General features: G+C 43.4%; 1 protein-coding gene and 1 long non-coding RNA gene across 2 annotated transcripts in view; both read right to left on the bottom strand.

The window, feature by feature from the left end:
- The window catches only part of FMN2 (formin 2), a 166,200-nt gene that overhangs the window by 121,287 nt on the left and 19,461 nt on the right, over nucleotides 1-25,452 (bottom strand). The window contains exon 2 of the mRNA XM_066605407.1: nucleotides 15,481-15,644. Within this exon, the coding sequence (XP_066461504.1) occupies nucleotides 15,481-15,644 (164 nt within the window). The remainder of the gene's footprint in view (nucleotides 1-15,480; nucleotides 15,645-25,452) is intronic.
- Nucleotides 22,996-23,721, bottom strand: LOC136629284 (uncharacterized). Its single transcript, XR_010792938.1, has 3 exons — nucleotides 23,661-23,721; nucleotides 23,150-23,227; nucleotides 22,996-23,071 (listed from the first exon to the last, which is right to left on the bottom strand). It is a non-coding gene; the product is annotated as an uncharacterized lncRNA (long non-coding RNA).

Genomic DNA, 25,452 nt, shown 5'->3' with positions numbered 1-25,452 from the left:
GATAAAGGGAAAGTCATATACACACTATATAGCCTGTATTCTTTTTCAAAAAGAAAAAAAAAAAGCTCCATCGTTGGGCTACCGCTGACCATCTGAAGTTTACAGGGTGTCTGGTGGGAGTTGTAGTGCATCACTGTTGCACAGCTAGGCCTGTTTGCAGCCTTCCGTATAATTTTTTTCTGGCTGGAGTTTGCGTTACAATACCGCTCTCAGCGTCAAACTGTATGCCAATAATTCCATAATTTTTTACACCGGTCTGTGTTTGCAGTGAACTTAACGCACTATATATGTCCTCGACCCCATCCAGCAATGTCTCTCAGTGCAGCGTCCAGCTGTCCTTAGCGCAAGCATTGGAGCGAAAGCACAAATACGCCGCCACGCACCCGCATGCTCAAGCTTTAAACGTGTACATAGCCAAATTAATTAGCCTGGAGATGCTGCCGTACAGGGTTGTGGAAACGGAGGCTTTCAAAAACATGATGGCGGCGGCGGTCCCACGCTACTCGGTCCCCAGTCGCTACTATTTTTCCTGGTGTGCTGTCCCAGCCCTACACCAGCACATCTCCCGCAACATCAATCGTGCCCTCACCAACGCAGTTACTTAGAAGGTCCATTTAACCACGAACACGTGGACAAGTACTGGCGGGCAGGGCCACTATATCTCCCTGACAGCACATTGGGTGAATTTGGTGGAGGCTGGGACCGATTCAGAGCCTGGGACCGCACATGTCCTACCCACACCCAGAAACTGCTGTAAGTGCATGGCTTTCTGGCTTTTGGTTTTCAATTCCTGGTCATTGGAATAAAAACTTGAATAAAGAGTCTGACATTGAGTTGCAGAAATGCTGCCTTCCAATAGGTGGTGCTGCAGAGGTATTGTTCCATCTTCCTTATTTTTAGTACTGAATGTAATGACAGAAGGGGAGGCTGAAGGAGATGTGAAAGGAGCACTTTATTGCAGGGGGAAGGAGGGGGGAGGAGGAGAAGATGACAGCTTGTGTTACAGCCTTTCTTTTACCCACCATTTCTCTACTCAACAGATTCTATTTCTGGATCTTTGCATCTACTTTGACTGCAATAGACAGCTCCAGACTAGGACACATTTCAAAGACGTGGATGTCAATAGTTATCTGGATTACACCAGTGCAATTTATTTTCCTTGACTCTATAATATTCAGTCTGGACAGTTAGAGTGAATTTGTAAAAACTGTTTGTATTATGTCCATTATTTCATTTCAATTTAGAACTAGAGATATAAACTCATCAAGAATGTTTTAAAAAAGGAATTTGCATATTATTCAGAGTGACTCTTTATTAAAATATATACTTCCTTCTGTTCCCAAAAAAACCTATAAAAGATCCCTAACCCTGCAGAATCTGCTAGCTCCTGGGTGTTTACAGGCAAAAACAAAGACATTCTTTAACATTTTTCCCTCTTTGGTAGGTTTATTCATCAATGGTGACCTGGGATGGGAATACTCATATCAATACATTTTTGAACTGTGGTTCAGAGTAAGTGCTTGCAATCTACAGTATGTGGGTCGTACAATCCAATCCTTACATAATAGAATAAACACAGATCAAATATCGCTAACAGTTTTCACTACATAGTGTGTCTAGACATTCTCCCATAGTTCACAACTCCGACCCAAGATTTTGTGGAAAGCTCTCCACATTGTGAATCTCGTCTGCTTTGTATACTCTGCTCTCTCGGACATTAATGCTAAAGACTGTTGCTATTTTAGACATGTTGAGGTTCCTGGACTGCGGCAGAGCATTCCTTGTTAATAGAACTGCTTGTGATATATTTTTACCATAATCTCACAGGTTGCATGTAAGGAGCAGTCTACAGTTGCATTAAAATCTGTATGTGTTATCTATACTCAGAAAACGGTTTATTACTGTGGTTTTATGTGCTGCTGTTATTGCACTGTATTACAATAAAGGCACTTTGGGTTCTTCAATGGTTCATTATTCGGCTGCGTCTAACCAAAACCAAGAAGGCTCTAAGGAATGTACGGCCTCAGTTGACATAATTGGTATAGAAATACAAAGTGATTGGTCCATTATATCATGATAACGCATGGACATACATGAAGTACATTCCTCTATTGGACCAGTGGCAGACACTATTTAAGGGACAGTCCTCCCTGCCGAAGGTGGTTGGGTGTATTATCTTTGTACCCCCCAGCAAAGGTTTAGGGCTGCTGGCTACCAAAACCACAGCAGGAGGGAGATCTTTCATTACATACACAGATACATCTGGCTTTCTTCTCCCATCTGACGCTGTGCATGCTGCCATATGGTGTGATCTCACCCCTTCTCTGGCTTCAACACTCAGAGTATAGCAAACGCTGCCGGGGGAGGTGTGAGATCTGCCTAAGGCAGCATGCAGCATTAGATGGGAGAGGGAAGCCCAATGTGAGTTTGCATGTAATGAAAAGTCTCCCACCTGCTGCTATTTAAGGAGGTAAAGGAAGGGGGTGACCATTATTTATTAAAGCCATTGAGTCACCATGACTGCGTGGGGACTCATGGGTGGGGACGTCATAATTTGTTTTGTTACAGATGGGGGGTCACAATTACCTAATGGGGCCAAAGATGGGGAGGGTCACCATTGTTTAGTGTGGTCACAAGTGGGGGTGTCATGATAACTTAGTGCAGCTACTGATGGGGGATCAACATTACTTAGTGGGGTTACACACAGGGGGGGGTCATCATTACTTTGTGGAGCCATAGATAGAGGATCACCATTACTTTGTGGGGCCACAGATGGAGGATCACCATTACTTTGTGGGGCCACAGATGGAGGATCACCATTACTTTGTGGGGCCACATATGGAGGACCACCATTACTTTGTGGGGCCAAAGATAGAGGATCACCCTTACTCTGTGGGGCCACAGATGGGGGATCACCATTACTTTGTGGGCCACAGATGGAGGATCACCGTTACTTTGTGAGGCCACAGATGGGGGATCACCGTTACTTTGTGGGCCACAGATGGAGGATCACCATTACTTTGTGAGGCCACAGATGGGGGATCACTGTTACTTTGTGGGGCCACAGATGGAGGATCACCATTATTTTGTGGGGCCACATATGGAGGACCACCATTACTTTGTGGGGCCAAAGATAGAGGATCACCCTTACTCTGTGGGGCCACAGATGGGGGGATCACCATTACTTTGTGGGCCACAGATGGAGGATCACCATTACTTTGTGGGACCACAGATGGAGGATCACCATTACTTTGTGTGGCCACAGATGGAGGATCACCATTACTTTGTGAGGCCACAGATGGAGGATCACCATTACTTTAAGGGGCCACAGATAGAAGATCAGCATTACTTTGTGGGGCCACAGATGGGGGATCACCATTACTTTGTGGGGCCACAGATGGGGGATCACCATTACTTTGTTGCGCTACAAATGGGGGTTCACCATTACTTTGTGGGGCTACAGATGGAGGATGGCCATTACTTTGTGGGGCCACAGATGGAGGATCACCATTACTTTGAGGGGCCACAGATGGAAGATCACCATTACTTTGTGGGGCCACAGATGGCGGATCCCTATTACTTTGTGGGGCCACAGTTGGGGGATCACCATTACTTTGTTGGGCTGCAAATGGGGAATCACCGTTACTTTGTGGGGCCACAGATGGAGGATCGCCATTACTTTGTGGGCTACAGGTAGGGTTGTCATAGAACCATAGAATGGTAGAGTTAGAAGGGACCTCCAGGGTCATCTGGTCCAACCCCCTGCTCAATGCAGGAGTCACTAAATCATCCCAGACAGATATTTGTCCAGCCTTTGTTTGAACACTTCCATTGAAAGAGAACTCACCACCTCCTGTGGCAACCTGTTCCACACATTGGTCACCCTCACTGTCCGAAAGTTTTTTCTAATATCTAATTTGTGTCTCCTTTCTTTCAGTTTCATCCCATTGCTTCTAGACTTTCCTTGTGCAAATGAGAATAGGGCTGATCCCTCTACACTGTGACAGCCCTTCAGATATTTGTGGACAGCTATTAAGTCTCCTCTCAGCCTTCTTTTTGGCAAGCTAAACATTCCTAGATCCTTTAAACATTCCTCATAGGACATGATTTGCAGACCGCTCACCATCTTGGTAACTCTTCTCTGAACCTGCTCCAGTTTCTCTATGTCTTTTTTAAAGTGGGGTGCCTAGATCTGGACACAGTATTCCAGATGAGATCTGACAAAGGAAGAGTAGAGGGGGATAATTACCTCATGTGAGCCAGACTCTATGCTTCTCTTAATACATCCCAAAATTGAGTTTGACTTTTTGGCTGCTGCATCACATTGTTGACTCATGTTCAGTCTATGATCTATTAGTATACCCAAGTCTTTTTCACCATTTCTTATCGTGGGTACAGATGGGGGATTCACTATTACTTATGTGGCCACAGATGGGGGATCACCATTACTGTCTGTTCTGAAAGCCACCGGCCGCTCCTTTCGGTATGGGCTCCGTTGTACAGCCAGACATAAGATTAGGGCCACATTGGGTATATTTCTGAATACAGGACAAACAGAGGTATCCATTTTGGGGTGCAAGTTCTAATTCATATGTGTGCTGTGCAAAAAAAATGTTTTTAAAATGACACAATTGCCGGGAGCGTGGCTAGCCAGCGACGAGAACGGACGCCATCTCAGGAGCTCCAGGCTGGAGGAGACTTATGGCAGCAATCGCGCTTTCCTGAGAACTCCCCTGGGGCCGAGAACAGCACCGCTGACACCACCGGAGCAGGAGCTTTAAAACGAGACCTTCCACGGATCTCTGTCCGGTACCGCGGTTTCGGGGCCTACCTTGCCGGGCGCATCCCCGGGCTAAATTGGAAGTGAGGGCCAGCCGAGGAGGTAGTGGAGCAGGATGGGAGAGGATGGCAGGCCCGTGAGTGTGAGACTTAGTGCAGCTTCCCCGGGTGCCTGCGCTGGGTGGCTGCAGTGGGGTGGCTGTGAGCCGCGGACCTTGGCGCCTTGCAGAGCCGTGGGAACCCCCCAGAAACTGACCCCAGGGACCCCCCCCCAAATGGGGCAGCACTGACTGACGGCCCGTGCAGCCACCAGGACACCTTATGGCCTACATCAGCCGCATACACGGAGGGCTCTCAGCGGGCCCCCCGGATCTTAGCGGCGGTTCCATAGCCTGAGTAAGACCCAGAAGCCTGCATCCTGGGACACCGCAGCCTACCCGCCCGCCATTTTAAATCGCGGCCTACAGCTCGAGGTGAGACCGTGAGCTAAAGTTCTGGGAAGAGCGGTGATTAATCCATGACACTGAACAGAGGATCATTACAGCCCACCACCCAACAATATCAGGTACAGCGGGCCGCATAAGGGAAGGAGAAACAGAGGTAGCAACCAACGTAGCTGCTATAAAACCCACTGTAAGTGGAAAGGACTGTCTAAAAACCATCTGTAGTTTCAGGACTGTTGTGTAGCTACTTCACACCACCCAGACCCTCCTTCCGTTGGTGTTAACCCTCTGAGAACTGAGGCTGAAAAGGGCAGGAAGGGGACAATTACCGATTTCTGCGCACTAAGAGAACAGATACGTCTCTGACTAAAGCATACTGAAAATCATGACCCTATATCTCAGAGATACCCCGCTACCTGAAAACCAGAAAAGATCTTGTGCAAGTCACCACTCGCAATGAATCTCTGCAACCGGCCCTACATCAAAGTTTGCACTTAAGAGCACTAGCGATGCCACGCCGGAGCACCTACTACTGGTTGCCTCCCCCCCCCACCTAGGGAAAGGTTCATACGCAGTTATTGGAATGACTACGGTCTGCCCATGAGCTGCGCTCTGACCCCATCCCAGTCATTAGAATAGAAGTGCCACCCATCACCGAACTAGACGGATATACTATACTGAGTATCTAATATGTCCAGGAGGATCAGCAGACAGAACAAGGAACAACCAATGGCCCCTCAGTGTACATTACTGGAGCTGTTCTCAGGCAACCAATTCTCCCCACTAGCTCAAATGGAACCACCCCACAACTCTGATACCAGGGAGCCCCCATTACCGGTCAGAACACTGGTTCATCTATAATTCCTCAAAATTCCGACCTTTCCTCATCGGAGTCTATGCTCCTTACCCACATCAAGAAACTGTTTCGAGATGAACTTCAGACTGCAATACACAATATCTCCAAACAGATCAACGATTTAGGCCAACGTACTAACGATCTTGAAACAATACTGACGACATTATTGATGCGCTAGACTATTAGAGAGCAAGATGGGACGACTATGCCGAAAGGGTGGAAGCCTTCAGGCTAAAAAGTGAAAAACTTGAAAATCGGAGCAGGAGAGACAATATTCGTATCTGAGGTTTCCCTGAATCTATCACCAACCTGAAGGAGGCCGCTACAAATTTATTCTCTGCCCTCCTCCCCAAGTGGCTCATGAATCTTTCCGCGTGGACAGAATACATCGTGCCCTCTCAAGACCGACTAACACTGATCTCCCAAGAGACACAGCATTAAAGCTGCACTATTACGAGATGATCCTGCAGGATCAACTTCTATCGGCTGCCCGTAACCTAGATTCATTGCCGGGGGTCCTCCCCTCTGTCCAAATATTTGCTGATATTGCACCATCCACCCTGGCTAAATGGCGAGCCCTGAGACCCGTTACCCTGGCCTTGCAACAGGCAAACATTAGATATCGCTGGAATTTCCCATTTTCTCTACTGGTCCGCATCAACCAAAGATCGTTCTCTGTTAAGACACTGGAGAAAGGAAAACGTATGTTGGAGGAAGAACGCATTCCTTTTGAAGCTGAAACTGGCAGGTCCCCCAGGCCGCAACGACCGGCTCGCTCCTGGACAACAGTGGGAAATCCTCGCCGCAGGGCTGGAACAGCTGAAAGTCGAGACCCGGCCACCTGAGACAGCTATGTATCACCCGATTTATCCTGTATTGCATTTTTTGTGGGCCTGAAGTCTTCTGGGTGACCCCTTGAGGGGCCTGGGACAGTTCACGGCCCTTTCTCCTGTTCTTCAGTCCACATTGGACATTAAACACTGGAAGGAGAACTCTTTTGAGACCAGTATGAGCGGTCTTATTCAAGCATGCTCACTGGCATTATTCAAAACATCATGTGACGATCTGCACCTTGACCTTCATAGATCGCTACGTGAAATTTCGCATTTACTGGTATTTGTCTGGGTGAGGCCCTGAAGCATACAATTTACACAATGTTGGCCTCCACTGGTGGTGTATAAACACGACACCACCACAAGCGCTACATGGGTCTCATACGGACAAATGCAGAATTACATAGATATAGTGTCCTCCGGAATTTTGGGTTTAAACCAGTTTAGTTACCTAAAATGCTATGTTTAGTCGCTTCTGTCATTATTATGCTATATTTATGTACTGGGACGGGGCGGAGAAACTTGATGTCCACTCCCTTCCAGACTATTTTCCTAGGGGGATACTCAGTTTGGGATTTCTTGGGTTTTGGAACTCAACATTGTTTGACATTTTTATAACTTTCTCATTTTCTTATGTTTTATTCTATGTTGAAATTTGCCTCCACACGCTGTTTGCCTAATGCTCCATATCATAAGAGTCCTTAGTCGCTACGACAAAATTCTAGGGTTACTCGGCCTCCTCTCTCCTCCTCACAATGGTCACCATAATCTCACACAACGTTAAAGGATTTAACTCCCCACTTAAGAGAAAGAAAGCTTTTACTCAATACCTTAAAATTAGGCCCGATGTCATCTGTCTTCAAGAAACCCACTTCTCATCCTCCTCTGCTCCCAGACATCTGCACCCCCAATACGAATGGACATACTCATCGGTAGCAGCCAAAAAACACCAAGGTGTCTCGGTCCCCCTACATAACTCTTTCCCCCTCGCGATCGACAACATCGAAATAGACCCCTCAGGTAGATTTATTATTATACAGGGTACGTTACGAGATCAAAAAATGGTCCTGGTGAACTCCTATGCCCCAGCTAACAACCCCTACAAGCTATTCACCCAGATCTCCAGAAAACTTAAAACATTGCCTAAAACCTCCATCTACTGGATGGGAGACTTCAATATGGTCCTCTCTCCTGTCCTGGACCACTCCTCTCATTGCCTAGATAAAATTAGCCCTAATCAAAGGGCCTCGATATCCGCTACGTTAAAAGATCTAGCATTAGCAGATAGTTGGAGAGAGGTCCATGGCTCGAGTAGGGGTTATACCTTTTTTCAGCCCCTCATAAATCTTATTCACGTATTGACTGGGCACTGGTCTCAACTCATCTACTCCCCACCCTTGCTCAGTCAAGACACATTCCTTGCGCATGGTCAGACCATGATATCGACTTAACACATCTTGTAAGCTTCTCCCCCAGCCTACCTCTAGGAGATGGAGACTCAATGAGTCTCTACTGAAGGACCCCATAACCTATGCCCAGATATCGGATAAACTGGCGGAATTTCTGTCAACAAATGACAATGAGACCACACAGCCTGATTGGATCTGGCTGGAGCACAAAGCCTTTATGAGAGGCCAAATTTCCCAGATAGCCTCCATCAAAAAGAGGGAGAAAACGCAGGCATTACAGGCCTTGGAGAGGCGCCTCGCTTTGCTGGAAATAGCCAATCAGCAACGTTCTAGTATAGCCCTGACTAAAAATATACAGGACACAAAGCTTCACATCAATCTTCTATACACAACCCAGGCAGAGAGGGCCCTCCAGTGGACACAGTCCGTCTACTTCAAACTAGCCAACAAACCTGATAAATTACTGGCAGCCCACGTAAGAACGAAGGAAAGGATTAATTCAGTCCACTCTATCAGAGCAGAAAATGGGTCATGCACCTCGAACCCAGACAAAATAGCCCACACTTTTCTCGACTTTTATAACAAGTTATATAGATACAAACCTCAGAAGTCCCCCTCTGCCCCTCAGGATTTTCTGAAGAACATAACTCTCCCGCAACTTTCAGATCACCAAAACGACCGTTTTGGCCAACACATTTCAGTGGAGGAGGTGGAAGAGACCATCAAGCTCCTAAAGCCGGGTAAAGCCCCAGGCCCTGACGGTCTGACGGCACTGTACTATAAAAAATTTATCACCTCCCTTTCTCATCCCTTAACACATTTTTTGTTTTTTTTTTTGTGCAAAAAAACTAATTTATTTGGCCCACATTGTCATTATATTACTCTGTTAAGTGCATTAGCTAGCAGTAGAGATACACCCAAATCATGGTTTCGTAATTAGAGATGAGCGAACGTACTCGTTACGAGTACATACGCACCCGAGCACCGCCATTCTCGAGTACAGCAGTACTCGCGCGTAAAGATTCAGGGGGCGCCGTGGCGGCACGGGGGGTAGCAGTGGGGAGTGGGGGGGAGAGGGAGAGAGAGAGGGCTCCCCCCTGTTCCCCGCTGCTTCCCCCCGCACCGCCGCGCCTCTCCCCGCCCCACGGCGCCCCCCGAATCTTTACGCGCGAGTACTGAAGTACTCGAAAATGGCGGTACTCGGGTGCGTAAGTACTCATTACGAGTATGTTCGCTCATCTCTATTCGTAATATATGTTAAAATGCTACATACAACCTCTCTTGTCCTAGATTTTCAATACAAGTTATAAAAGACTAAAAGTGCAGATCCAACTTCGGAACCATTATTATACTTGTTATAGAATTGGGAGAGATTCCGGTTGTAGGGAAGAACAGCAGCTTTCAATGTGTCACAGGTAGAATAAATGAGGGCAACCTGTGTTCTATCAGTAAAGCTAGCAGAGGAGGATGTTTTAATGGCCATCAACTCATTTTGAAAACTACCTTCTCCTGCAGGACCTACCCAGCAGGACAGATATGAGATTGTATTTCTTTCTGGCAGTCATCACATATTCACGCTGTTCTTATTTATAAAGAAAGCAATTCAGGTTTTATGGATATATATTAGGGAAAAGCAATTGCTTAATGTACAGATATGTACTTCCTTAACTTACCTAAATCCAACACAGCTGCAGTTGTGTATCAGTTTCTGATCTGGAGGAAAAATAGATTTAAATACGCCATGATGTCACCTATTTCGCCGCTGCTACCGGTTATCCCTAATTAGGCATTTCCTCTAAGTTTAAAAGAGGAAAGCTACCAGTAGTGGCGAACTAGGCGCATTACGCTCACTTATCATTTTATGCCATGTGGCAAACTTCTCTCCTCGCAACAGCTGATCGAAAAAAATATTCAGTTCCAGAACGCCTATGGTTTGAAATGAGGCAAATATACAGCTTCCTACGCTCCCTGCTAAGCACCGTTGGCCTGTCACCCCTAAGCCCTTCAAAAGAGCTTGCATTTGGTCTCCACTCCAATCAGGCATAATATCTTCACTTTATGCCAGCATGAACAAACCCCTCTCAGAAACTAAACTCCCCTTCATGCAACGCTGGGAGCTGGACCTCGGCATCCCCCTCTCCTTACCTCGTTGACAACATTGTTGTACCTTTATTTCAAAGGGCAGTCACCAAGTAACTCTTGCTGAATCTTCAGAAAAAATCCTACATAGGTCCTACCTAGTCCCCGCAACGATCCACAAATACTCCCCATCCACTTCCCCAAACTGTTTTAGGGGCTGCAACAGCCTGGTCTCGATAGCCCACACATGGGTGACCTGCCCTTTGGTAGCTGCGCTTTGGAGAAGGGCAACCAGTCTCATCTCTGGGGTGCTGGGTATGGCATTCCCTCTCTCCCCATCTGTCTGCCTCCTGGCCAACAAGCCTTTGGGTTTCAACAATCAATAACGTAAGCTTTCGCAACAGATATGTATGGCGACTAAAATCTATATCGCATTGCAGTGGCTGTCACCCATTCTCTCTCTAGAACCAATCATCGCAAGAGTATCAAGAATGATGCTTTACGAAACATTGTCGGCCATGAGGGAAGACAGTATAGACCTGTTCCTTAAGACTTGGAGACCCTGGGCAGAGTTCCTGGACATACCAGGCTTACCTAGGCCCCTTAGTTTATGAGCTGTCGATCTGACAGCGGGATCGGCTCGTCCTGACACTTCAAGGAAAGAGGAAAAGCAAGTGTCCCGAATACATACTGAAATGTATAGGAGGGTTGTGAGCGGGAGAAGTCAGGGGATACAGAAGCAATTGATGATAGGGATGATAGGGACATAACATACCACATGTAGGTAAAAACGGGGAAGGAGGAGGAGAAGAGGAGGACTGCGAGTAAATAGGCTAACCCGTTAGACTCCATCAAACAATGTGGACTCTTAATCATGTACCTATGTTTCTTATTTTCTATATGTCTATTGATCTTCAGATGGCCCCTGCGTGGGGTATTCATTAAAGCAGTATCTTTTGTTACATTGATAAATTTCAATAAAATATTTTGAGACGAAAATGACACAATTGCCAAAAAAGTGAAAATCGTATTTCTTTTCCTTCTGCTTTGCATAGATTTATTCAAAAACTGTGCCATCAAAATACGCAGTACACCCCTAGATGAATTTGTTAAGGGGTCTAGTTTTCAAAGTGAGGTCATTTGTAGGGGTTCTCTGTCGTTTTGGCCGCTCAAAGGTTCTACAAGTGTGCAATGGGCCTAAAACACCTTCAAGCAAAATGTCTGTTCTGAAAGCCACTGGCTGCTCTTTTCGGTTTTGGCCCTGCTGTGAATACAGACAGAAGATGAGGGCCACAATGGGTATATTTCTGAACACAGGACAAACAGGGGTATCCATTTTGGGGTGTAAATCCTCATTTTTATGTGCACTATAGAAAAAAATATGTCTTTAGAATTTTAGTTTTTCTCCTCTAAATTACATTAATTCCTGAAACTGTGGGATCAAAATACTCATGACCCCCTGCAGTGAATATATTAAGTAGTGTATTTTTTTAAATGGGCTAATTTGTGGGGGTATCTATCATTTTGATACCTATGAGCCTTTGCAATCTTGGCTTGGTGTAGGAAAACAAAATGTTCCATGGTGTAGGAAAACAAAATGTTAGTAATTAATGTTGAATTTGTACGTCTCCTAAATGATTCAAAAAACCTAAAGTTTTTTAAATGTGCATCCAGAATAAAGTAAACAAATGGAAATATATATCTTATCAAAATTTTGTACAGTATGTTTGCACATATTTGAGATATTGCAGTTGAAAATGTGAAAAAATAACAATTTTTTCCAAATTTTCCCAATTTTGGCACTTTTAATGAATAAACACTATTTTTACCACCTAAATGAAGTACAATATGTGTCAGAATTACTTGGATATGCAAAACCTTTACAGAGTTATTCTATGTTAAAGTGACACGTTAGATTTCCAAAATTTGGCTTAGTCATTAAGGTGCAAGGTTCTCCCTTCTGGACATAGAAGATCTTTGGAGCTCAGCCAGAGTGACCATTGGGTTCTTAAGGCCCATTTAGATGGGACAAGTGTCAGGCAAACGATGTCCGACACTCGTCCCCGCCCACACTCGCTCTTGTGCTGCTGCACGGGAGCTAGTATCGCTGGCTCACAGTGGGGAGGCTGCAAAAAGTTTCTCTCCTCGCGCTCCCCTCCCCCTTTCCATTGACTTAACATAGCGGCCATTCAATACTAAACGGCTGCTATTTACACTGAGCGATCAGCTCATCGTCCATCGTTTATGCTGCATAAATGGTGTACTATGAGCTGAATGATGATTGTTCAGTGTAAATAGCAGCCGTTCAGTACTGAACAGCTGCTATGTTAAGTCAATGGAGAGGGGCGGGGAGAGCGAGGAGAGAAATCTCCAGCCTCCCCACTGTGAGCCAACGATACTAGCTCCCATGCAGCAGCACAAGAGCGAGTATGTGCGGGGACAAGTGTCAGGCATCGTTTGCCCGACATTCGTCCCATCTAAATGGGCTTATAGTCACATCTCTTTCCAAAGCCCTTCTCCCTAATTACTTGGTTTGGTGGTTCATTCTGTTCTAGGAAGAGTCTGGTTGTTCAAAATTTTTTTGGTTCTTTGCTCAATATGGCTTGGTTTTGGCTATGATATGCATCATGAGCTGTGAGACCTTATATAGACAGGGTACATCTTTTAAAATGATGTCCAACCAACTGAATTTACCACAGACTAACTCCAGTCAAGGTGTTGAAACATCTAGAAGATGATCAAAAGAAATGCAAGGCCTGCCAGAGCTAAATTTCAAGTGTCATACCAAATGGTTTGAATACCTGTGTCAATGCAATTTTTTCAGATTTCTAGCTGTACATACATATAATTATATATATATATATATATATATATATATATATATATATATATATATATATATAATTTTTTTTTCGGGCAGGGGCAAATTTTGACTTTCAATGTGAGGCCTTATGGGTTTCGCTTTTACTTTCATCCCACTCACTTCATAGATCCATATCATGCTGTGAGCTCAGATCACTAAACCTGTGGGACACTCGTCTGTAAATAGACAAAGAATATAGTTCTCGGTTCTGCCGCTTAGCAACACTTTCAACTTTCTCGATTTGTCTAACCTTAAGACTTTTCCTTGCTCAATGTTTAGGACTGCCTATCCACAATCTCAATCTACACAAACTCAAACTCCTTTTCATACAAATGAAACGGCAACCAAAGTTCCTTTGTAGAGATTGTAGGTATTATTGTACCTTGTCACCACCAGAAGTTAGGGGTGGTGACAAGCAGCTGTCAAAGAATTTAGTAAGGCCCCCAGCTTCTGGTTGGTTGGGGGACATTACTAAAATGAGAGAGGCAGAAGGACAGCGGTGATGTAGGTGTGAGGATATATATATATATTGCCAAATGTTTTTTTATGCTTTATACCTATATTCAAGTTATATTCAATTCCAAATGAGAGAAAAAACTTATATGTCGCCTTACATCAGATATTCCAAGAGGCCTTGCCAGGCGAAGACAAAAACGTATCTTGAACAAAATGTATCTTAAACACAGCAAAGAAGAACCAGACATGAAGGACGCGTGTACTTGGCCGTTTTCCCAGAAACAAGATATCAAGATGTTCAACCATGTACATAATTTTCACTGTCAGGCCGGAAATCCGGACTGCCCATATATGGTTATAAGCCCATCACCCCTTGATGGGGATGGGACAAAGGGTATAAGATCTCATGTAATCTGTAATAAAGCACGTCGGCAAAGCGCAGCGATGTCCCGTGTGAGGAATGATACCAGACCTCTGTGTGGTGTTTTTTTCTTTACCGCCGGCAACGGGGCAAGTGGGGTGGGCCTGATTGGTGCTGTACTTAGAATATATTACCCTGACATAGGGAGAGGGCACGTAGACACAGCCAGGATCGCCAGGGGACCCCAGGAACTGCCGTCCTGCGGCAGCATAAAGAGAGGGGTGATGCTGGGAGCACCGGCACACACAGAAGTGCCAGAGCCATAGGCGGCACAGTACTTCAAGTGCCATGCTGACACGGCAGGACGACCGCGGCAACAGTCTGAGTGGTGGGTGAGGCAGAAGCGGAGGCTGAGGCACTCCAATACCGGACCCCATAACTGAGTGCCCGGGTCAATTGCCCGCGGCTACGGAGACGACAGGCAGCACCGCGCCTGCAAATTAATGCCCGGACGGAGCAGTCAAGGAGCGGAGGGACAGCTGCAGCATCTGTACAGCTTTTTGCCGGCCCAGGAGGGTTAGGGTAAGGGGTTAGTTTTCCTATCAGACTTACATTATTAGGTGTAAAGTAGAGATGAGCGAGCACGCTCGGGTAAGCCAGTTACTTGAGGGAGCCTCGCTCTTCTCGAGTAACTGCATTCTTCTCTCAATCTCTCCTCTGCTGCCCCCCGCAAACCCCACTCCCCCGCCGCCCTTCCCCAAGCATGCTCGGACAAGAATGCAGTTACTCGAGAAGAGCGAGGCTCGCTCAAGTAACTGGCTTATCCGAGCGTGCTCATTCATCTCTAGTGTAAAGGTTTCTGCATTTACCCCTTATAGGACAACTAACTCCTTACCCTAACCCTCCTGGGCTGGCCAAAAGCTGTACAGACGCTGCAGCTAGGACCTTCAAGGACCTTAGAAAAGTCACCCAATAAGGAGCTAGGGGCGTGACAAGCCCTGTCAAACCCCTAGCTTCCTGGTGGTGACAAGATACAATAATACTGAGATTGTAAACCACAGCAGAAAAGTAGCTATAGACATTGATAAATACAATTGTGCTCATAGGTTTACCCCAGAATTTGTAAGATGCATATCATTTTTAAGAACACAATACTTACCAGACATAACAAGTCTGTTATTTTTAAAGTGTTGCATATTAAAGGCAGTTGTACCAGAATAACAAACTAGAAACTGGTGTAAGTTATAGCGGAAATCTATGACAGATGTTACCTGCCATAGATCTCAGGAGAAGGTATACAGGCAAACCAAGATGCAACAAATATATTAAGAGGCTTGTGCTGTGTTCAAACACATACTGATACAGTAAATTCTCAATTAATGCAAAACTTCCATTACTTACATGTACGTTGGAGGGGATCTGCTCTGTGCTTTTGGTACATTGCTCCCGAAAGCAGTCACTAAAAGGAAGAAGCAGGCTCATAGAAACTATTTCAGAGCACAGTTTTTCTGCATCCACAGCTGCATTTCTTTGCTGACTAAACAATTTTTCCAGTAAAGTTTGTCCTGTATTAAATATATAAACATGCATCTAAATTAGTAAATTAATTAAAAAACAGCCAAACATTATTTCTGAGCAGTCAAAGCAGATAAATACCAAATAGCTTCTCTGGTTTGCCCATTTTAGTACTTTGGTATGTGCTTACTTCCATTTGAAAGAAATGAGTTTTGTCTTTGGAGGGCCTTTCTCCTTACTAACTGAACTAAGCAGACAGTTTGGTTGCTACTGTGGGTTTGGTTTTAAATATATTGAGAAGAAACAATGGGGTAGATTTATTATTGTTGTTGTGACACCATTCTGATATAAGTTGCACCATCATTTTGGCACAAATAATTTTAGACTAATATATTAATAGTAAAAGTGTGAAGCTGAAGGGCGCTGGAGAGCAACCCAAAAATGGGTTGAAAAGGGCCTTGGAACACATCCTTATAGGGCAAATCCAGAAGAAGAGCTCACAGTAGATGAACTGTGGACTGGTTGGAGACCGGCAGGTGATCTGTCCCAAGTGGTGTAGCCTCCAGAACTGTTGTTTGTGTTGTGTGGGAAACAGGTGAACTGTCGACCCGTTGGAGATGAGTAGGTGATCTGTCCCAAGAGGACTGGCATCCAGAAAGGGACTTGACTGAGTTAAGTGAGAGACAGAGAGAATCCCTTACATCTCATCAAAAGAACAAACTCTCATAACAATTTGACCTGACTATAGGGCTATTCCCTGGGAACTAGAGCGATCAATCTCTGATCATCTCTCCCTCTGTTGTTTGACTGCCTTATGCAATGCTGGTCTAGATCTACATCTTGGTACACTGAATGACATGTCCTGAAGTGGCTGCATGCTTGTCTCCCATGAAGAATTATAATTTAGGAAATGCCTTCCTTTTGTGGTTAGACTTTTATGATATGAGGGCAAATTCCTTTTGAAATTCTCTCTTTGCTGTTTATCATTTACTTTTTTTGGACAATTTGTAGAAACCAAAAGTAGGGATACATAATGGTAGTATTGGCTTCCCTAACAGCCAATAGCCATATAAGAGTATTGCTGTGAACGAAACTGAGATGGGAAGGAATGAATCCTTCTTCATTATAGCTGGGTTTGGAAAACAGTCACAGCAAATTAAGGTCTGGCTGATCACCAGATCAATGTGGTAGATGTCCTAAACCCTTCACCCATCCCACAGAAGGAGATTTAAGGTATGTCATATGAGTCATCAAGTATTTCTTAAGATTGATGTACTGTAAACTGACTAGGGGAACCTTTGCACTCATTTGCTAGATGTGGTTCTACATACTGCATTACTTGTGTGGTAACTGTCTACAGAAGCATAGAGAAACTCTACCATAGGAAGCCATTAGACAATTCTCAAAGCATCTCTTCCAAAGAAACACTTGCATACTGGGTGAACTAGATAGACGTGAGAATTATATATAGCAGCAGGTAAAGATTGAATGCAGTTCCCTCCTAGAAAGGCTGGGGAGTTAAATTGACAAACATGATTAAAAGAAACCTGTCACACACTTTTTGGGCCACCAACTGAATATACTGGCAGGTGTTCGATCATATGAAGAACATATTGTCCCCTTTATTGTGTTTCCACTCTCCAGATATAGGCCGTTATATGTGCCATGTGCAATATACAGATTAGAGGTGCACTGACGGATGGGCGGTCCAGCTCTGCCTCCGATCTGGCTCTCTCCCTTCCCACTGATGTAAAAATCCCATCCATTCAGTGCTTTATGACATCTCCAGCTCCACCTCAATCCTGCCTTTGCTGTGGAGCGGCACACTGCATCCACTGCTGGTGTGATGGTCTGGGGGGGCCATCGCATATGACAGTTGGTCACCCCTTGTAGTGGTATGAAGGACAATGATAGCTCAGCAATATGTTCAGGACATCCTGCAGCCACATGTGTTCCTCTCATGGCGGCTTCCAAGAGGCATTTTCCAGCAGGATAATGCTCGGCCGCACACAAAAGGGAGTCACAGAAGCCTCCACAATATTGCCACACTTCCGTGGCTTGCCTGGTTGCTAGATTTATCACCAACAGAACATGTATGGGACCATCTGAGATGCCAACTTCGACAATCTATGAGTTTGCACGATCTAGAGGCTCAGTTACAGCAAATGTGGAGCAATATTCCGCAGGATACCATACAGACCCTGTGTGCTTCCATACCGCCTGTGTCAGATCTTGCATCCAAGCTAGAGGCAGCCCAACAGGGTACTAGAGCCTCTATGCCTGCCTGTATCATATCTTGTATCCAAGATAGAGGGGGCCAAACAGGGTACTAGAGCCTCCATGCCTGCCTGTATCACATCTTGTATACAAGCTAAAGGCAGTATAACAGGGTACTAGAGCCTCTATGCCCGTCTGTGTCACATCTTGCATCCAACCTAGAGGCGGCCCAACAGGGTACTAGAACCTCCCTTCAAGTATTCAGCAATAAATTATCCTTTTGCTCTGATATTGCTTGACAATGAGGATAGATTAGATAGATAGATAGATAGATAGATAGATAGATAGATAGATAGATAGATAGATAGATAGATAGATAGATAGTATTAACAGCTATGTATATTTCTTTAATATGTAGAAAGAGACATAAAAATGGAAAAAGGGTTTGTCCAGCATAGGTCATTATCTGTTGACTGGCGAGGGTCTGCCCCTTTTAACTATGGCTAATTTGTGGTTTACCAGCTGCAGACAGCTAAGCACCCTCAAAAATGTTAAACTCTATCCACTGGATAGGGGGTTAATTTTATGATTAGTGAAGGTCTAAACGCTAGAATGTTAACCAATTTCCACCCAATTTGGAGTCTTGTTATTCCCCAAGTAAATTGAGCAGAGATCGCACTAGCGCTTTTCCGCTCCAGTCACTTCACTGAAATCTTCTAAAGCACTTAATCTCGGGCACTTTTAGTGAACTGGATGCAGTGTCAGCGTGCCTGCACGACCTCCGTGCCCGCCATTCACTAATAGCCTGTCTGGAACCCAAATATCAGGATTGTTGTGTGTCCCAGTGGCAGCCAACATACAAAAAGTGATCCCCTGTCCTGTGTATAGAGGTTTAAGCGGCAGTCTGAGACACATATTTGCTATAAATACAGTTTCCCCCGGTAAAAATATAACAAAGAGCTGGTACTTACAGAAAAGCTTTATCTCGGACAACTTGTACCAACCCATTTAAATCATCTACTGTACTATTTGATAACATATTACTATGTTCTGTCTTGCAGATGTATAGACTCTTGGCGCAAATAACATCGAAATACACTTGCAACTCTACCAATATGGAACGCTTTCCACACAAGAAGTGAAAACTCAAATTCTGTTCTATTTCATAATGAAGAAATTGAAGATAGAATTGGGAAAATTGATTGGTGTCAATGTGACAGTGGTGTAGCAATGCCCACTAACATCGAATCCATTTAGTACAGCGCATAGAAAACGCTGATCCATATGAATGACTTACACTGCCTAACAGAGTTTTTCTATATGTTTTGTCAGCGTGAAGAGACTGTTCGTATTGTTCAAATAGCTCAGCCCGCCAGCCATAAAATTTAAGAACCATTAAGTGAGTATATTATCGCGTAATGACATTTTCTGGCCAATATTGTAGTGAGCATAGGGGCGCGGGGGGGAGAGAGTGAGATCTCCCCCCGTTCCTCCCCGCTCTCCCCTGCCGCCCCCCTCCCCTCCGCCGGCCCCAAATCTTTTGGGATGAGCGGGCATGTACTCGAAAATGGCAGTACTCGCGAGTACGCTCGCTTATCTCTATTTACGATCACATTCTGACAATTAATCAATACTATAAATTAAAGGGATCATTGAAAGACTTAAAATGCTTCATAAACATTCTGTGTTTCCTGGTTACTGATGACCAGGACATGCGACTTCTACAGCTAAGCAATGGCTATACAAGGCCAGTTCTGTGGCCAGTGATTGGCTGCAGCGACCATGAAAGACATATTGCTTGTAAGACCATTTTAGGTTGTGTGAAAACCCATCAAAATCAATTGGAACAGATTTTCTCCTGATAAATATATTCTCTTTTAAAGTTTGCTTAATATCCTTGTACATATGTTTGTCAACAGAAATTAGCTTAATTAGCTATTGGAACAATATCAGTACAAAAATAGATATTGCTAAGATACTGTTATCGCTGTTGCTGCTAGCATTGTCGAGAAATCGCTGTTTTTCTGCTACACAGGCCATATGCAAATCAGCTCAAGAACTTCTGATGGCCGTTATTTATGGCTCAGAGTTATCTTCAGCTTTTGCTCTTTCTCCTTCTCAGGCTTCTGTCCCACGAGCGTATATTGGCCATTGTTTTCACAGTTGGTCGATATACAGTACCATATGGGGCGTAAAACCTCGTGAACGGGCGCACAATCTAACATTTGTGCGCCCATTCACACGGCATGGGCCCCGACACATATACTTCGATGCCGTTGCCTCTTTCCCCTCCCTCCCCCTCGCAGGCTCACCTCTGCTTTCCTCCCTGCTAGCTCTTTGCAATTGTGATCTGATGCATTGAAATCCAGTGTATCAGATCACAGCGTATATCGGTCGTGGGAAAGAAGCCTTAGCCACAAGTTGGCCAATGCTGTAAAGATCCCTTCTGCTTGTGACTGTACCAAGGTAAAAGTAAACTGAACCAATAATAATGGCCAGTGCATGGGGTGGAAGAATGACGATTTCCCCACCAAGTTGGCACCAGCTGCGCAGATAAAAGTATCTTTCCCCTGGCTGCTTAGGTGCAGATGTAATACTGCTAATAGCCCTATTTTTTAATGATAGACTTCCTTTAATAGCTGTGGAATTCTAACACAGCAGGCAAACATAGCGATAACCTAATAAGTCTTTAATTTATAATCATCTTTGCCATAGGGAATACACTAATTAGTAAACTTCATTACAATGATTTTGTTCTGTGTGGGTTCCACATGTAACAATTACAGCCCCAGGTCAATACAACATAAAACAATGGGCAAATAGATTTTTTGTCAAACGACTCCACAGTTCATTTCATATGGCAAGAAATACCTCAAATACCGTGTACAAGGATTTATAGCATATAATCTATACCATGTTTAAGAAAAACCCATACGTATATACATGCCCCCAAATTAAAGGGGTTCTGACATGAATAATGTTTTTATGCGTTAGCAGCCATTGTTCCCTGGTCTGCCTAATGGACACAGGGAACCCATGATTTAATGGCTGTTAAAGCATAAAAACATGATACTTACCTTGTCTCCTGTTGTTGTTGACATCGGGGGGGGAGGGGGGGTCATCTCCCGGCAGGCGCTGTTCTTCCTCTTCTTCCTCCACAAGCCGCACCGCTCCGGGATCGCGCACATGCGCAGTGGAGAGGTGCCCTCTGACAGGAGTCAGGATGGGCCGAGTCTCCACTGCGCACGCGCAGAATCTTGGAGTTCAGCCAGGACGGACGGGCCGCCCACAGCAAGCACTGCTTGTGACATGCTTGCTGTGGGCGGCCCGTCCGTTCACCTCGGAAGTGGCTGACGGACGGAGCAGAGCAGGAAGCGGTCATTTTGACCGCTCCTGCTCTGCTTTAAAGGCACAGAAGAAGATGCCGGCTGGAGGGGACATGCCTGGCGATCGGTCCTGGCCAGGCAAGGTGAGTACAATTTTTTTTGTGTCAGAACCCCTTTAAGTTTCTAAGATGTTTTGCTGGAAGGATTAATTCAAAATTATCTTATTTAAAACCTGAGATGTATTCTGAGAAGCATAAAGTAAATGTGCTGAAAGGCTAGGAGGAATATTGCAATTTTTTTTTACCTCCACATCTCCTCATCCCTGCGTCAAGATGATGCGCCTCACTGGTATGTGGCTTCTTTTTTTAAAGGAAGTGCAAGCGCACGCACACAACGTGTTTGTTAAGGCCTTTACCACTCTTGTACTTTCACATAGTAGTGATAGATCGCACAGTGAATGGAGGCAGAGTGAGACGGAGATTGCACCGGCTGCTCTCCTCCATTCACAGTAAGCAGGCTCTCATCTATAGATAAATGACTTCCCGTTTACACAGGAAGTTGCAGCAGAAGAGCAACTATGACTTAATCAAAGATTTAATCAATGACTTATCGCTGATTGTTCTTTCACTGCATGCATTTACAATCAAATGAGTAGTTTACACAATAATTGTGCCTTGTAAAAGGCTGTTAGGCATATGATCAAACATTGCCTGAGGAAATAAGAGATATGCATAGACCATGCACCAACTGTCAGCAGGGACAGTGCTAGAATGGGTGCCAAGATTAGTTTTACAACCACTAGTGGAAACTGCATCAAATGTGTTATGAGCAGCAAAAGTTAGTTTTTGGGGCATGTAGGGCATGACAGCTTCTCTAAACAGGTATACTCATTCGTAGTCTTCCATTTAACATCTTAACTTTTGTTTTACAGTCAAAAGACTGCCTACAGAACATTCACAGCATGGATTTATGGATATTTAGGTGCAGACGTCCGATTTCCTCATGTGTCGTCAAGATGGTCCATTATGCTTTCCCAGATGAAGAAAATGAATACATGGGTTGATATTTATGTCGGCAGCCCTGCAGAGTTCATGGCTTTTGAATAATCCCATTATGTGTTCCGAATTATTTTTTGGAATTGTAAGTTCGCTATTATTTTACTTTAATATGTAAAAGTTGTTACACCGTAACGACTAGAACGATTACTTACAAAAATGATCAAGACACACAATATTTTCACTGATATTTTATTATACTTGTTCACTGCATGTGGTGCAATTACAGCACACCAATAAAGAGTTATATGTTGTGCGGTAACTTTACTATATTATGTGACAAAAGCATTTGCAAAACTGATATACACACCACTATTGCAGATAGAGAAATGAAAGGATTGTTACAGAGATGACATTACTGAACAGAAACCTGCAGCTGTTAAGCAAATGATATCTAAGGCAATTAATATGTACAATTGTTTATTGTTACAATGTTGCCATATTTGCAATATAACATTACATTAGAAAATATATGGCCTCCACCAATTTGTCTTATTTAATACCAGTCACACACTTTATTAAGAAAAAAATATTTTTTTTTTCAATTCCATATAAAGCATTTAAACAATAACACAACATTGTCTTGATGTCTTATGTTTCTTGGGTCATCTTGATTCTGAGTGAAAGGAAAAGAAATCCAAATAGTTTATTGAAAGCTTTATAAACGAACAAACAAAACTTTTAAATATTGCATTAGAAAATAGCCTGTGACTAAACTTCCTGCTTTATACAGAAAGAACAGAAGACGGTAAAAATAGACCATTACATAACAATATCCACCTAGCTTCTGTATTTACCTTGTAGATCCGCCCAATAATCACAAATAGGAACCTGCTTCCGGAAGGATTTTAACAGTCATGCATTCTGCCAAGAAAAGCCCTAACGTAAAATAGTTAAAATCTGAGAAAAATTGCAATAATGTGCACTTTAAAAAGAAAGTTGTTTACTAATACTTACAATTAGTACTGCCGGGATGAAGACACTTCAGAATGATGAAGTTGTTGGTCTCTTAAAATTGGCCCGCACATTCTGATGCTGAGAAAATAAAGTATTAAAGACTAATTAAGCGGTACTCAAACTGTAAAATTATAGAACCCTAAATTACCTGTATTTGAAAATTACTATATCTTCCATTAAAAATCTCTGTGTTATAGAGAGGGTTAGGCTAGTTTCACAGCTGCATTGGAGCATATGACTCAAAATACCCCTGCAAGCAGAGCTTTTTCTTCCATCCAAAAGCCAGGCAGCTGGGCCAAAACTGAAAGGACCCCCATTACAGTCAATGGGGCCCGCTCAGCACCGGTCGGTTCCGTCCTAAAACGGAGCTGTTTGGCCATGTGGATTCCTCTTTCCTGCTCCCCAAACAGAGTGGGAAAGTGGAATCCCCAATTTAGCTGTGAAACCATCTTTACTGAAACTTAATTAACTGTCCGACTAAAAGAAAAAGAAACATTTGTATATTACTTACCTTTTTTTGTATATTTCAGGCTTTTCTGAATTGGTAGCACTGATATCATTCCTTTTTCTTGAGATCTACTGAGAAATTATAGAATTAGTGAAAGGAATAGTAAAATAATTTAAGAATTGGATTCTACTTAACGATAAATGTTTGTTCACTTTTGGAAAATCTATTATGTTAGAAATGCCAAACTGCCAAATTATGAGAATTTCTTCAACATAAACCCAGTGAAAATATATCTTCATTTATAATTATATCAATTATGTAACTTTTACTACCAGTCATAGTTATTCCACTTAAATATTTTTTATTTGTTCATTCGAATTAAAACAATGACTATTCAGCAAGTCATGAACAGACTAGGGCAATTACTGGTGTTGAGCGATTACTGAGATAATTGGGTTGGGAGTGGCGTTTGCACTGATGTTTTGCAGTGGTGGGGTCCCCGGCTCAAATCCTCATCAAGGTCAGATTTTAACCTAGAACTGCAGCACTGCAAGGCAGCAGTGCTAAGCCAACACTCCTGTCCTTTCTGCTCAAAGCAGAGAGTCAATAGTTGGGCAATTGTTGCTAAAAACGTGATTGGGATGGGATGATTTAGACCCAATGATTTAGACACTAATGATAACATGAATAAGTATTTCTGACAATGTATACCACCAGTTGGGCAATTTACACTTATGGCAAAAATTATTCAACATGCTTCTTGAAATACAGGGTGGAGCGCGGTAATTTGCTAATTTGGGAGTGAAATAAAAAAATAATGAACTTGTAAAAACTTTATTTTATATTTTATTTACATTGAACAGTACTGGAATTTACAAATTATTTGGTTTTAAATATTGTATCTGGCAAATGTTGACCTTCGCTACGAACATCGAACGAGTTAGAGCAGCAGTATTGCAATCTCCGAAACGATCTGCTCGGAAGCAAGCACTTGCTCTTGGCATTTCAAGACGTTCTCTCCACCGGATTCTTCATAGTGAACTGAATTTTCACCCGTATAAAATGTGCGTGGTCCAACAATTGTCAGCACGGGATTATGTTACACGACGAACATCTGTATTGCAACCGTCCCAACACCCTGGAAGACTTAAGGAACAATATTGACGCTGAGATTGCCAGAATACCAGTCGACATACTTGAAAGAGTGCATGAGAACTTCAGAAAACGTATGCAGCAGTGTGTGGATAGCGAAGGTCAACATTTGTCAGATACGATATTTAAAACCAAATAAATTGTAAATTCCACTACTGTTCAATGTAAATAAAATATAAAATAACGTTTTTACAAGTTCCTTTTTTTTTTTTTCACTCCCAAATTAGCAAATTACTGCGCTCCACCCTGTAGTTCCAATTACTTGCCTTTTACAGTGTTTTTAATAGCCCAAAAATTGATTTTCTAATCCAATTTTGAAGCAGTTATTTTGACTAATTTCCAAAATTGTTTTCAATGTCATTTATCACAATTAAAATTTTGGTTCAAAAGTATTAGGACTTGATGAATACACCCACAAAACCATTGGTATTACATTTAAAATTGTCTTATGTCTCCTTTTTATCCAAAAGTGAACTAATATATGGTTAACAATAACAAATATGGGTGTGTACAACTGCAATTGCAAAGTGTGATGTGAGAACTAACAGTACATCAAACTTTACAATCACAAATTTTAAAAAAACATTTGCATAATAACTTACATTTTCAAAAGGCTGAAAACATAAAAAATGCATGATGTATTGAAATCAACAACAATTTTAATTGAATTGAGGTATCATAATCTGTACACAGCACATTATTA

Source organism: Eleutherodactylus coqui, chromosome 1 (assembly GCF_035609145.1).
Source record: "Eleutherodactylus coqui strain aEleCoq1 chromosome 1, aEleCoq1.hap1, whole genome shotgun sequence".
Taxonomy (NCBI): domain Eukaryota; kingdom Metazoa; phylum Chordata; class Amphibia; order Anura; family Eleutherodactylidae; genus Eleutherodactylus; species Eleutherodactylus coqui.
This window is presented reverse-complemented; position numbering and strand designations above follow the sequence as displayed.